This window comes from Falco cherrug, chromosome 4, assembly GCF_023634085.1.
Source record: "Falco cherrug isolate bFalChe1 chromosome 4, bFalChe1.pri, whole genome shotgun sequence".
NCBI lineage: Eukaryota > Metazoa > Chordata > Aves > Falconiformes > Falconidae > Falco > Falco cherrug.
The window spans coordinates 3766033-3781065 of NC_073700.1; the positions used below are offsets into that span (position 1 = coordinate 3766033).

A 15033-nucleotide genomic window follows, 5' to 3' on the forward strand; every position below is an offset into this window, starting at 1 on the left:
ACCCCCCGCCCCCCGCCGGCACCCCCCGCCCCCCGCCGGCGGGGCCGGTCCTGCCCTGCGCGGGCCGCGCGTGCGCACCCGAGGCCGCTTCCGGTTCCGGCGGGCGGCGCGTCTTCTTCCGGGGTACCCCGGCGCGGCGGCACCATGGTGAGTGTGGGGCCGGGGCCGGGGCCTGGGCCCGGGCCCGGCGGCGGGCGGCCCTGCTCCCGCGGTGGGCCGGGGGCGAGGGCCACGCGGGCCGTGCTGCCCGCTCCCCCCGTTCCCCCCGGCCGGGCGCCCCGGAGCGAGGCCGCTCTGGCGGGGGCTGGGCCCGGGCGGCCAGACGCCGCGAGCGCGGGTGGTAACGGTCCGTCTCTGCTCTCTTCCAGGCCCGGAACGCGGAGAAGGCGATGTGAGTGCGGGGGACGCCGCGCTCCTGCCCCCGGGCCGGCGCCTCAGGCCCGGCCCCGCCCGCGCTGCCTCCCCGGTGCCGCACACGGGCCCTCAGTGCCGTGGCTCGCAGCCACAGGCCCGCGCTCGCCCAGCCGGCGGGACCCGCCGTGGGGCACCGGCAGCCTGGCAGGGCCTTCCAGCGCCCGGCTGCCCGCGTCAGGCGGCTCCCGGGACTGGGAGTGGAGGGACGCGGGGCACCGGCGTGCCCGGGGGCTGGGAGCGGGGGGATGCGGGGCGCAGGGAGACGCCGGGGTACCGGGAGCGGGGGGATGCGGGGCACTGGTGTGGCTGGGAGTGGCGGGATGCGGGGAGCCGGTGTGCTCGGGGACTGGGAGCAGGGGGGATGCTGGGCACCAGTGTGCCCGGAGGCTGAAAGGGGGGGATGCAGGGTCGGGAGCTGGGGGATGCAGGGAGCCGGGGGGGCCAGGGCCGGGAGTGGGGGGATGGAGGGAGGCGGGGGGGGCTGGGGGTAGGGGGGTGCAGGGCACCAGCATGCCCAGGGGTTGGGAGCGGGGGGATTCAGGGAGCCAGGGAACGCAGGGCCAGGAGCAGGGGGATGTGGGGCACTGGTGTACCTACTGCTCAGCGCTGGGCTGGTGCTGCCGGGACAGAGGCTGCAGCAGGGGCTGGATGGTAAATGTGGTGAACTACGTTCTAATAACCCATTACAGTTTTAGGCAGTTCCCATTTTTGGAACAGAGGTGCCAGGCTGGGCAGGAGTCTGTCAGCATTGATTTAAGCAGAATTGTTGCTTGGGAGCAGCTTGGGCTAAACCGATGGCTTTTAACATACTTATTTTTCTCCTGACCTCCCTGAGTACTTTTCAAAACGCCTTACAGGCCACCCTGTAGAACTGCTACATTAGAGGCTCTTCAGCATATTTGTCTTGTGTGTGTTTTTCTTCCAAAAACACTTTCTGAGCTTGTTATAGTAACTCAGAGGGAGGTTGAAGAGACTGCAGCTGGCAGACTCCGTGCAAGGTGCTCTTCTGCAGTGATCCCAGCCAGTGCATCTCGGACACTGGACTGAATGGTGTGATTCCATTCTGGAAATCCCAGGCAGGTCAGGGTTGGAAGGGACCCCTGGAGAGCACCCAGCCCACCCCCTGCTAAAGCTGGCTCACCCAGAGCAGGCTGCACAGGGTCATGTCCAGGCGGGTTTGAACCTCCCCAGAGCAGGACACCCCACAGCCTGGCTGGGCAGCTGCCCCAGGGCTCTGTCACCCTCAAGGGAAAGACATTTTTCCTCACATTCAGCTGGAACTGCCTGTGTTGCAGTTTGTGCCCGCTGCCCCTCGCCTGCCGCTGGGCACCCCTGCAGAGCCTGGCCCCGTCCCCTTGGCACTCCAGCCTAGAGAATTGGCTTAGATGCAGGGTATAGGTATGCTGTTCAAGGTTTTAAATGCAGTCGATTGTTTTGCATTTTTTAACATACCTATTAAATGTCTAGTAAATAAATAAAACTGTGTATTAAATTGTAGTGTGTGTAGTCTCTGCTCAGTTGCGAGAGACTTAGAATACTTTGGTTATGTTGATAAACTTGATTACTGACTGCTGCTTTCCTTACTGAAGCTTTTTTCTCTTGAGTTTTTTGTTTGCTTTGTGATGTATCCCCTGCTAAGATTTGTAACCTTTAATCCTTGTGCTTGTAACTTGCTGACATCCTTTTGCTGCTAATAGTGAACGTGTTGGCATATGCTAAACAGAAAAAAAAAAATTAGCTGCTGCCAGTGTTTACATTTATGTAAGAAATTTACCCCCGAGGATTTCTAGCATTGAAGTTGCTGGCTGGAAGACCTAGTCAATGAATATGTTCGAGCCTTTGTTTTCTACAGACTGTAATTAAGTCCATAATAAACATCCAGAGTAGAACTCATTCCTGTTGGAATGTAGCTTTGTGAAAGTAAATCTGCTTCCTTTCTTTTCTTAAGGACGGCCTTGGCAAGATTCCGGCAAGCTCAGCTTGAGGAAGGGAAAGTTAAGGTATGATGTAAAAGACCTAAAGCTTTGTTAGCTCCAATCAAGAGTGGGACGCAAGCGATGTGCGGAGCTGTGTGACAGCTGCCAGGGCATGTGCCAGATACAGGTGTCCTGTAGGAGTCTGACATTGGTCACCTGGAAGGCAGCTGAAGTAGGGGCTGTATTTCACAGTGAGGCAAAACAAACAGTAAATAAATTTTTAAACAGGTTATTTGGTTAAGAAAATTCTATGTATGTGGGTGTTTCAGAGAAACATTGGCTCGGCTGCCGAGAAGAAAGTGCAAATTAAACATCACTTAATTTTTTTTATGTAATAGTTTGGAAAACCAACAATCAAAAACCAAATTACAATAGTGCTGAAAATAGAGGCAGCATGTGGTAGAAAATGAAAATTATTTTCGAGACTCAAGTTATCTCCTTCTGCAATTGCTTACACAAATGGATACATGTGCACATATTTTTCTAACAGTAATCACAAGGTTTGTTTGGATTTCTTCCCAGAAGAGGTAGAGAAATCCTTCTAATCTCTTTCATTGGTGATACTCGGACAAAACAGTAACCGCGAAACTGGGGGCTGTCAGGATCATTGTGAACTCGAGGCATGTTATTAACCCAACACATGACAGCAGTGCATCTGTTCATCATCTTCGCTATCATGCAGCTTTTTTTTTACTTGATGTAAGATTGACAAAAAATGGACTTGGTGACTTTGTAATTTAAAAATCCCACCACTATAATGAAGGAAACAGCATGCCTAAACCCATGCAGAACCTTAGAGACTAATTCTAAACCATCTCTGGATATTCCTGTACATTTTTCACTGAATCATAACTCAATTTGCAAGAATATTTATGTTGGAATCGGAGTGTTCCCAATAATGTTTCTTGGACAGACTTAAAATTTTTAATTTTGGGTAACTGACAAAGGAATTCTGGCAACTGAGGTGTCATACCTTTGCAAGTTAAATTGTTTTACACACGAGTGCAAGCAATATGAAACAGTAAAGTGGAAAATAACAGTGTGAGGGAAACTGCAGTGGAAAAGATTCCATGAACAACAGCCAGAAAATAAGATGGGCTAGAGTTCCCAGTATATTATGTGACGGAAGGCTTTTTAATACATAAAAAAGTATCAGACAGAGTCCTAGAGGTAATGTGAAGTGTTAAGTTTGTGTAAGCCAGTCTGTAGAATGTGAAGAAGGTTGGGGAAAAGGAGTTTTGTATTCTCAAAACTACAATTTATCCAAAACAAAATCATTTTGGAAGAAAATTACATTATTTAGGTAGTAGCAATTGAGGAAAAAAAGGCTTAAATGTAATAGATACTTGAAAGACAGTGGATTTTATTCAGATGCTGGTATATTGAAAATGATGTTGTAATTCAGCTGTCCGAAAGGGAACGTTATTTGTATTGGAGAGGATTGTGGGGTGTTTTATAAAAACAGGTGACAGGTTTTGTTTTGAATAAAGTGGATTTACATAGATTTTTATATTTTTTGATAATTTTAATTTGGCAGGGTTGTAAATAGTCACTGTTTTCCACTTGCTAAAAATCAGCGGGAGCGCAAGATACTGGAGCTTGGTAGCATAGTCTGGGATTAATTAAGCAATAAAGTTTGCATGAAATGCTGTCAATATATTGATGCTAGGTGAAAACTTCATGGTGTGTGGCTTTCTGTCAAACAGGAGCGAAGACCTTTCCTTGCATCAGAGTGTAATGAATTGCCTAAAGCTGAGAAATGGAGGCGACAGGTAATGTCAAGCTGTAGGTTTTTCTGATTCTATAGTAGGTATTTATAGACGGCTTCTTACAGATTTTTTTCAGACTTCTTCAGTACGCTGCCAGTTAAATCACAGATATATATATATATATCAGATAAATAATAATTTAGGTTGAAATATCCTACAGTTCACCACAGTATTCAGATCAGGTCCTACCATGTCAAGTTGCCCAGGGCCATGTCCAACTGAGTTTTGAATATCTTCAAGAATTTGGATTCCCACAGCTTTATGGGGCACCTGTTCCAGAGTTTGAATACATTCTTAATGATCCCCTCCCCGCCCTTGAATTTAATGAGAATTTCGCCAGTTCCAGCTTGTTTGTTGCTACTTGCCCTGTTGTCATGCACATCCCAAACAGTCTGGCTCTGCCCTCTCTATACCGTAGGTAGCTCAGCTGCCCTTAGGTGGCTGAGGACAGCAGTAAGTTACTCCCTTTTTGCCTTCTCTTAAGGTGGGTCAGACTCAGTTCTCTCTCAGCCTCTCGCTGTGGACATGCTTCTTTCCTCATCACATGTACAGCTATAAAAATGTTTCCTTGGTTTTTAAGCTTCTGGGGTACTTCATTTGTGTCTGAATAAAATCTATATTGATATTTTAAATTGATAGGCTCGGGTCCATTTTCTAGATCGAAAAGGCAACTTAGAAGTTGGGTCTTTCTAGGGTTTTGTTTGTGGGTTTTTGGGGGGGGTTGTGGTTTTCGTTGTTTGGTTGGGTCTTTTTTTGAGAAAATCACTTGTGTTCTTATTTAAATAGATCATTGGGGAAATTTCCAAGAAAGTGGCGCAGATTCAAAATGGTAAGATTTTTCTCATTAGCTTTTTTTTTCATTTTATTTTAATCTCCAGTCTTAAGCAGTTACAGTGTAGTTCACATTTCATGTGAACTATACTGTTTCCATTGCATAAATTCTGAAACTACTCTGGTGCTTCTAGTAAGCTGTCTAATTTGTTGTCTTTTCCCCCTCTAACAGCTGGATTAGGTGAATTCAGAATTCGGGACCTGAATGATGAGATAAACAAACTTCTGAGGGAGAAAGGACACTGGGAATTCAGAATAAAGGAGCTTGGAGGTCCTGATTATGCTGTAAGTGTAGATGATTTTGTACTGCATGGTTGTTCTGCTTACAGGTGAAGTGACCAATGGGAAAAATCTGGTCAATGTTTAGTTAACCACATATTACTTGGCAAATGTTTGTTAGAGAGGAACTTCATTCAGCTCCTAAAAATGTTAGGTTGTGTTAGAAGAAATATTTGTTTCCGTGATGAGCAGATCAGACTTTTTATTTGGAACACCAGTTCAAGGGGCCTTGCCTTCCTGGTAGGAGTTTGCAGCAGGGTCTGATCTTACCCCTCGGTCGGTGCTGGGTGTCTGTGTTGCTCTCTGTCTGTCTGCAGAAGGGTTTTCCCTTGGCTCACCGAGCTACTGCCGAAATTGAAATAATGACGCTAGCTCTCACTTGCTGAAACATCAAATGTGTGCTCATTGTCAGATTAGTAGTGCTGGTTTATCTGATACCTGAATGTACTAGTGCAGAGAATAAGACGGGTTTGGATATTTTGGGAAGGTGAATCCGGTATGGGCGCTTGTTTTAAATGCGTGATTTGTCGTAGAAGTAGAGAACCTGTGTAAAAATGAGCTGTGAGGGTGTTTTACTTGCAGGGTAGTTTGAACTGGTGTAGTGCATCTTCTTTCTCGATCCTTTAATCTTTGAAGATGCCCAGGAAAACAGGTAATACAAGAGGAATACCATTTTAAAGAATGAATTCTGTTTTCCAGCGGATTGGACCGAAAATGTTAGATCACGAAGGGAAAGAAGTTCCAGGAAACCGAGGTTACAAGTATTTTGGAGCTGCAAAGGATTTACCAGGAGTTAGAGAACTTTTTGAAAAGGAACGTAAGTAAATAGCAACTCTTCCCAGACATGGAAACACATAGTAGTATTTCTATATAGTACATAGTACATATATACTCAAGATATAGTACGTATCTTGAGTAAAATGTCTGCTGTAGTATGTGGGGAATGCTAGTAACACCATATTCTGGCCTGTGCCTTAGATCAGCTAAATAAAACGCTGAACACAAGCAGTTAATTAAATGCTGTTTCTTTGAGCAAAGAACACCTTTGGCTGTTTGCAATTAAAGAAATGTAGAACAGAGTAAACCGTGTGTTTTCTGCTGGGTGTTCCAAATGATCAGGACTGATGTTGTGTAGAAACTTCCCAGCATAACAGGTTAACTTTATTGATAAGGTCTAAATTGTACTCTGAGTTCAGAATTTTTTTTAAAAAAAGGAAATTGGCTCGATTGTAATTTTAGAAGCAGGAATCATCTTTCATAATAGGAAAAACTAGATGTAAATGGATAAAACTGCATGTATAATTTGTCATTGAATGAGTGGGAATTACTTGGGCCTGGAAGTGACACAGAGTAAATCAGCTTTTTCTTACTTTCTGTCTGCAAAGAAAAATTAGGGGAAATACTACATGATCTGGGGGAGCCTGAGGCAGTTTTTTAGTTCCTTTCATCTAGCAGTCTTGCTCTGTACTGGGACTCCAGTACAGGAGGCAAACCAGCCACATGCATGGCAGTGGTGGGACCTGTGCGGTATGAAGCACTGGGTCACCTGTTCAGACTGCGTTGTGCAGTCCAGAGTAAAACACCAGTGCTCCCAATGTCGGCAGCAGTTCGGGGCAGGCACTGGTTATTAGCTTAAGCGAGGTAGCTGTAGTTGCTGTGAGGCTGACAGGAACCAGGAATGCCCAGCAAGTTACTGAGATGGACCTGGATGAATGACGGTCGTGCTCTTTCAGCCCTCCCACCACCTCGGAAAACGCGAGCTGAGCTTATGAAAGCCATTGATGCAGAATACTATGGCTACAGGGATGAAGATGATGGTATTCTGGAGCCGCTGGAACAAGAACATGAAAAGAAAGGTATGTGAGATACAAAACCTGCATAAACCAGTCCAAGAAGGGGTGCTGGCGGACTCTGAAGATAGCTTTCTTTTTTCCCCCGTGGGTGTTGTCTTGTGCTTAGCTGTCAGATTTCATCTCTTACATAGGTGTCCTAATCACTGTTGTGGAAGGCTTTTCAGGGGTGAGGGGGTGTGCTTTAGAGATGGCTTTCCTCTTTACTGTTGTTAGTGATTTCATACTGTCAGCAAGTGATTTGCTGTTGAAGGAACATCTCCATTTTTCCCTACCTTTTTCATGCTTAAGAACATAAGAGTAGATTGCAACAGGGAGATCTATGGAACTCAAGCACTTATCTCCCTCCTTTGTGAAAACCAACTGTACCATCTGTTTCCTGTCTCATCTAATTATTTATCCACAAACATAGCTGTTTCATTTTCTTGGAGATTAGAGGGGACCTTCTGGAAACCCTGTAGTCTAGGTGGCCTGTGCTGATTTATCCACATCATGCATCTCAGAATTTCAACACATTTGTGAACATTTTTTCCTTTGAAACCCATACTTCCTCAGTAGATAATATTTATGCATGTGTCTGCTCACTTAGTTCTCTGGCTTTGTTTCTACTGACTCGCCCAGTAAAGACATCAGGATTATGAGTCTAATTCCTGAAACCCACTTTAATATTCAGCACTGTGTGCCGTCTTCTGGTATTTGTGTAGCTTTGGGCAAGAGGCTGCACACCACCTTTAAGAGCTTAGCTGTTTTCTAAATAGTCCTCTTAGTGCTTTGGGTAAGCAGTGTCTAATCCTGGCAATTTGTTGCTGTTTGCATTGTATGTTTGGTTTTATGGTCTGTTCTTCTGAAGCTTCAACTGCAGGCAGATCCTCAGTGCTCTGCAGGAAAAGTCCTGCTACAGGAACCCTTGGCAGGCTTTTCCACAGAACACAGCAGATAAAACGATCAGGTTTTTCTCAAATGGTGGTGCTTTGTGTTTACGATTATCTGTCTGGATTTAGAGTGAAAAACTTTAAATGAAACTGCAGGAGGTGGCTTGTCCAGATGATTACAAGCAGGTGAGCCTGTAACTGTTACCAATACTTAGTTTCTCGTGGTATGGTCATCCACTACTTTTATTTAGCCCTGCTCAGTGTGTGAGATCCTCATCGTATTGTGTGTTAAAAGATTATGCCTTGTCAGTTAGATTACAGGACAGGGAAGAAGAAGGAGCTAAAGGAAATATTTCCCTTATCCATGTCCCGCAGCATAGCCTAGAGCCTTAAAGTCAGCGAGCGGCAGCTGGCTGGCAGACAATTGATAGTGAAAAAAGGGAAGTTGTGCGGTGCGGCGCTTGCAGAACGGCTTCCCTCTGTGTTCAGCTGGCACGTCTTGTTAATTACAGGCAGGAGAGGTAGTTTGTCTGGATTCATGTGGTTGTTTAAGAAAACTAACATCTTTGGGGATTGTACCACTTGAAATAACAAGGGTAGAGATGCTAACGGAACCAATAGGTGTACTGTTAATGTACAGTTAATGTACTAATAATGCACAATAGCTAAGATTCTCTTAGAGTCACTTGTTGTCTGGGCTGTTGTGGTTTTCACCTTGTTATCAAAGACTTACATTTTTTTTGAAACAAAGCATTGAAAAATGTTCTTAATTTGGGGTACCTGTTCTATTACGAAACCACACAAAGATGCCACTAGTTAGTTAGACCTTGCTGTCTGGGGAAGAGCATTTTAATGTTAAATCTTTGAGAGGTAGGAGGAGTGACTGCTGACTGCTGCTGTTGTAGGCATTTCATCCTGCCTGGTTGCATGAATTTTGCACCTCCCTAGAATTTTTATACACGGGCAATGTCACTGATTAGTCTTCTTAAAACTTGTTTTAGCGTTCTTACTAGTACTCAGCTGTGCAGTAGAGGTAGAGTAGCCTAACAGCTAGCTAGCAGTGAGTTACAGATTTGGAATCATGCTACAAAATAGGATAAATACACTATGAGCTGAAAAGAGAGAGGCTTAGAGACTTATGTAGGTGGCCACTGTTAGGAGTGTAATCATGTTTTATTGACTACGCAGTGATCAACATTCCTATAGCTGTTGACATGCTACAGAGCTGTAGGAGCCACTTAGCCTGGTCATGCAACTTCCCCTGTCGCTCTGTTCAGAAAGTAGGTTGATATTTATCTGTGACACTTCGAGTCTAAAATGTACCCAAATTAAGGCATTGCCAAGTACCACAGTTTCAAAATGCTAGCACTGGGTTTTGCTCAGACTGCGTTGGTGTATTTTGTTAGATACTACATCCAGGTTCTACAGTAAGGGTGCCTTAACAGTGTAGAGGATTTAAGCAAGAAGTTGAAGTCTGTTGGAAGAGCTTTGGAAGTGGGACCGTGCTGCTTTAACATGCTCTCAGATACACTTGCCATTTTCCTTTCCTAACCAGTTATAGCAGAAGCAGTGGAAAAATGGAAAATGGAGAGAGAAGCACGACTTGCAAGAGGGGAGGAGGAGGAGGAGGAAGTAAATATCTATGCTGTCAATGATGATGAGGTATGTGATGGCTAATGTAAGGTGATGTAACATTTCATGTGTCTTCTGTGCTGCCTTCTTGGATGCAGAGTTGCTTTGCCAAGAACCTGTCTGCTGCTGTGTTCTGGCCTTCTCTCTGCCTAACTTCCTATACGTTTGTCCCTGTTCTGTAAAAATCAGTACTAAATGAGTACACTGGGTGCAAGTTTAGAAAGCGATGAAAGCTAGCAGCTCAGGAAGACTTCTTATTTGAGTGAGAAACAGCTAACAGCTGAGACCTTGCTGTGGTTTATCTGTCACTGCCTGGAGTGCTGGTATCTGTGAACTAGTGTCTTGTTAACGCTGATCAGTCTCGCTCCCAAGTACAATCTACATCAGTAACAGCACAAGTAGGTCTGTGTGCAGTGTAATTTATGCTGTCAATGTGTAGCAAAACCCAGGGTTGCTCGGGTCTTGTTTATACTTGAATTGTGATACAGCAAGGCTTTGCTGACGCTGCAGCTGCTACCGGGACATGGCTCTTGTTTCTTTAATCTCCGTGCATCCAGGGCTGGTAAGAGAAGTGAGGGACGTTGGCACCACTCTCCGAGATCTGTAAAAGGGGTACTGGAAACTAGTTCTTATTTCGCAGTCCATACCTAAGTGGGTTTATCACAAGAATAAAAAGGAGTTAGTCCATAAGGTAAAAGTGGTGGTACCCTGTTTTATTTCTGTTATGTCATGATTCGTAAGCCCAGCTCTGAGGTGTGAGAAGGAGGCAGTACAGAGCTATACAGGGAAGTGGTATGTATATTTTTAAAGCACTTGCTTCCTTCTTGGTTAGTTGGCTCCCCTTTTGTTTATAGCTTTACTGTGGCAGACAGAGATAGGGGAGAGGAGGGAATATAGCTTTACACTCATGCCCATGCCGCAACAGAGGAAAAGCCATATGAAGAATGAAGGCAGTGATTCTGGAAATGTCGAGGAGGAGAAGCTGAACTTGATGCTTCTCATATTCCTTTGTTGTTCAGGCCTGTTTACCTCCTTGTCTTTGTAGCGCTTATCCTGCTGTATCTGGTTCCTTCTGGCAAAGGAAGTAAAAAAGGGCTTTTTGATGACCTCTTCAGAAAGTAAACTTGATGTGGCTTAATTATTTTTTCCTTTAGTCTGATGAGGAAGGTGGCAAGGAAAAAGAAGGTGAAGAAGGCCAACAGAAATTTATTGCACATGTTCCAGTGCCATCTCAACAGGAGGTAAGACGTAACAAAATTAAGTTGCAGAGATGCACTCAGGCTTTTGCAAGACAGAGATCTTAACTTATGGCAGGTCATCAGTAAAAGTGTCCTCAGTTTGTTATTTCTGTGACTTGACACTGCAGCTGTTTAATCCTTTTGCAGATGCTGTGGAACTGGAATTACAGTACCATTGCTATAACCATTTTCACCTGAGAATTCCCCAAACCTTCATAAATATTACATACATTGGAAAGTGTTGTGGTGCTATGACCAAGATAACCCCAATTGCCTACTATATCTTTTCTGCTGCCTGTCTTAACTTTTTTTTAATTTAATGGGATGATTTCTGAATTGCAGGGTTTGCTCTTGTGAATTTTCTAAAACTATTTTGGTGGCATGACCTTGAATTGACTACTATATTCTAAAACTGCTCCAGGATATATATATTACCTTAACAGTACAAGTTGTTTGATATACAATTGGCAAGAATGTTCTGGAGTTACATATCTTTTGGTAGGTATGCCTTTACATCACGCAGACAGCATGTGGCAGTTTGTCCCCTGCTGCCATCTTGTCAGATAACGGTGCTGTGTTGTCCTTTGAAGTCATGATCCGGCAGATTCAACAAAATGTGTAATGGCTTGTCAAAACTTCAGGAGAAAAATAATGATTAAAAACATTGCACTCCGGCTGATTGTATTCTCATAATGAAAAGAGCATAACTGAGGGTGAAAACTTGCTGATTTACATAGCAGTTTTTTCTGATTAGACAGTAGTCAGTGTAACGCTTTTACAGTGGCAGATCACTCCATACCTTATGCCTATGGGATTACCCCTTCTAGATACTGCATTACAAAAACTGAGGTTCAGAGCACTTATTTTTGAGAGATACTGTGTGCCTGTGTGCAGTTTGGACAAATATAAAATGATTACTGAGATTAAAACAAGTCTTGCAGGCAGTATTAGTAGATCTTTAGCGTACGTGCTTGTTAAAGAATCATGTATTGCTGGCACTTCCAGACAACTTTTAGGTAAGAGGTTCATAGCCATTGCTAATGTGAAAGGCACACTCGTCACACTGTTATTTCAGGGGTGTGGACTGGTGTGGCATAACGCCACGTGTTGTGTGTTTGTTAAAGCTATATCTAAGACAATTGCTTGAAACAAAATACTCCTGAGAGTAAAATGAAATGGTGGCTAATATCCTAATTAAAAAGGGTAGGATCATAGGTCTGAAACAGAGGCATCTATCGTACTGCTGCTTTTGGCTTCCATGAGCTTCAGTTAAGTATGAAAAGACACTCCTGACTCATCTTAATTCAACTACTTTTACACTAGTACACACCTCTAACTTTCACAGTCTGTTTCCTGTGGTTTTGTTCCTCCTGTCTGAGTAGCAAAGCATGCTAGATTCAGTATCTCAGTTAAGCTGAATGTCATCCTATTTTTGTATTTGCAGATTGAGGAAGCTCTTGTACGGAGAAAGAAGATGGAGCTTCTTCAGAAGTATGCCAGTGAAACCCTCATGGCACAGAGCGAAGAAGCAAAAACACTTTTAGGATTGTAGCATTGCACCAGTATGTCCCACGTTTTGTGTAATCCATCTAAAAGCAACAGGTTCATATATTCTGGTAGCAGACACTTTGAGCTCTGAAAGTCCCTCAGGATGTTAACGGTAAAGTGGTAAAGTTTGTGTGTCCTGCTGAAGGAAAACCATCGTTTTGGTTTATCCACCAGGATGACTTGGCTCTTCAGTGCTGAAAAAGACCAGACCTAGGTTAGCTTGTCTGCATCTTCAGCAACTGTCCTCGGTCCTTCCACGGTGAAACGGTCTGTGCAGTGGTGCCTCTCACCCGACAGAGCCCCAAACCAGTGACTCCTTAAATCCTGAAGGAAAGCTGAATGGTGTTACTGCCTTTCTGTCCGCTGTATCCTGGCTGTAAGTGTACACATCTTTCTCATGTTAATACATGCTGAGCCGAGTCCAGAAGTAACTTAATTTGTTACTCCTGATTCACTTACCAGGATAGCCTAGAAGCTGTTCACAGGTACCCTGATGGCAAATCTTACCAGTGACTTTGAAGTTGATGTGGTTCTTCATATAAACACATGCAGTATGTCTAAAAGCTGTTACCCTTTTTGTGGTTTGTAACCGTGCCTGGGTGAATTGTTTAAATGCTGGATATTTCAGCTATTGTAAATACTTCCAACTTTGCAATACCTTGCTCAAAAATTTTTACTAAAAGCTTACTTGCAACCTGATGTCTTGTTTCATTCTAGCTGAAAGGATTGTGTTGCTTCACTAACTGTAGCCGAAGAACGGGATGAGAAACAGCCATCCCACATAGAGGTTTGAAGCTCTGCTTCCCCTGCTGCTCTTAGCTTGTGTGTCGTGTGACAAGAGGCAGCCTACCAGCAGAGCCTGCTCGGAGGCTTACGTGTGACTGACATCGTTATACAGGTCTGAGAGAATGAAATTTGAACTTGGACATCTGCAGCCATGGAGTCGAAGTGCTATCTAGAGAATACAGTATTTAACAACCAAGTAACCGTGTCTGGGACTATTTAGAGCTTCTAGATGCTCTTAGTATACAGCGCTATCCCTTGGAAGTAATCTACTCCAGAACAATCAAAGCTCTAAATTACAGACAAGCTTTGTCTTACTTGATGTAAATGGTCAAACAAAAAAAGCCTTAAAAAAGTGGAAAGCATAGCTGCCAAATTAAAATCTAAAAAAAAAACCCCAACACTAAAACCAAAACTCAAGTACTGATAGCAAGCAGGCAACTATCATTACAAACACGTTCTCTTCCCGTTAGCAGCGCAGCTTTCTTTGCTTTCTAGTGAAGCAGTAAACAAGTATGTTTATGAGTGATAATAATTTGTGTTCTCTGACTTGCAAGCATCTCTTCAAAGTTGTTTTGCTGCTGCTCCTTGAGTGTTTTCTGGTTTGGGGTTTAGCGAAGGTTGGTGTACTGTTACCACCACGCTATCTGTATTGTTGTAGAAGACAGCACCATTTACCCAAGTTCCTTCCCTGAAACCCCTGGCCAGCAGCAGTGGAAAAATAGGCCCCTTTCATCTTGGGTCTGCTGAACAGGTCCGTGGCTCAGCAGTACTGGGTCAGACTAGTGTTCTTTGCCCATGGAAAAGATAGTCTGTGAGGGATAAAGGCCTTTTTGCTTGGTGCTGAGCCACTAACTGAGTCCCCAGAGCTGAATAAATTGGCAGGCAGCCTACCAAGTCTTTATCATGCTTCAGGAGTGGTGTTCACCAAACCAGAGCAGGGCGAGGGCAGGGGAGATGTGACACCGACAAAAAAACTGGAGCTGCCAAATGGGCTTGCCAAAAAGGTGCTTGGAGTTACAGCTCTGTTGTGAACAGCCCTTTGCCAGCTGTGATGCTGCTAGGCTGCACGGTTTGTCTTTTTTTCTTCTTTTTTTTTTTTTTCTTCCAGGGGAACAGTGCTTGGAAGAGGAATGCCAGTCTTGCTATAGATTTGCTAAACTATATGCCGGAGATAGCCAAACTAGATTTAGGGGGGAAAATACCCAACTGGTTTTTATGGCCTGATCCAGTCTGGGAGTTTGGGTAGTACCAATGGTTGATCCCTTCTGTCACTATATGAATCTGTAACGTAGAAGCCAGAAAACAAAGACAAAAGATCAGGGACAGAGTAATAATGACAGAAGGGAGGGGGAAAAACATAAATCAAGCCAGGATAGTAATTGTATTCATGTTCATAGGAGTAGCTACCAGCCCTGAGCAAGACCAATGTAACGATGTAAACAGAGAAGTTTTTAAGGCATCGCTGATCTCTGCTGACCAACACAGAAATGGGATACGTGTACAAAAATGCAATACGGAGCTGTGCAATGCAAACTGGCTGCTGCTTAAACCTGCTGCACAAATATTTGCTGTGTAGCTCTGAGTGCTAAGCATTTTGAAGCTGAATGCTCTTTTTGGCTGCATCTGAGCTGACAAGCTACAGAGTAATTACTTGCTAGCAGTGACCTACAGCAAAATGCCCACGTTCTCCTTGCTTACAGGCTGCCAAAATGCTGGTGCTGCTGGGGCTGGGAAGCTTCTGTAGCCAAAGCCAGCAAATGGATCTTGTAGTGTGTCCTGGAGGATGGAACAACACGTAGGCTCTGCATTAACTCCTACGTTGAGCGTGCAGCTGCACT

At 44.4% G+C, this 15033-nt stretch overlaps 1 protein-coding gene across 2 annotated transcripts; it reads left to right on the top strand.

Annotated features, from left to right (window-relative positions):
* The first annotated feature begins 14 nt into the window (after positions 1-14).
* On the top strand, positions 15-13108 carry ISY1 (ISY1 splicing factor homolog). Of its 2 annotated transcripts, XM_055709269.1 has the most exons (12): positions 15-147; positions 369-391; positions 2363-2414; positions 4097-4162; positions 4946-4988; positions 5163-5275; positions 5969-6086; positions 7003-7125; positions 9547-9653; positions 10778-10864; positions 12306-12423; positions 12584-13108. In XM_055709269.1, the coding sequence occupies exons 1-11, from the start codon at positions 145-147 to the stop codon at positions 12411-12413; spliced, it is 843 nt and encodes a 280-aa protein (XP_055565244.1). In that variant the 5' UTR covers positions 15-144; the 3' UTR covers positions 12414-12423; positions 12584-13108. The 2 variants fall into 2 exon arrangements, with proteins under 2 accessions (XP_055565244.1, XP_055565243.1); XM_055709268.1 differs by having other exon boundaries at positions 12306-13108.
* Positions 13109-15033: the final 1925 nt, after the last annotated feature.

Excerpts from the sequence above, each read along its gene's own strand:
- ISY1 (XM_055709268.1), top strand. Across the intron at positions 9,654-10,777 it reads ATGCTGTCAATGATGATGAG|TCTGATGAGGAAGGTGGCAA; the intron begins GTATGTGATGGC and ends TTTTTCCTTTAG. Across the intron at positions 10,865-12,305 it reads CAGTGCCATCTCAACAGGAG|ATTGAGGAAGCTCTTGTACG; the intron begins GTAAGACGTAAC and ends TTGTATTTGCAG.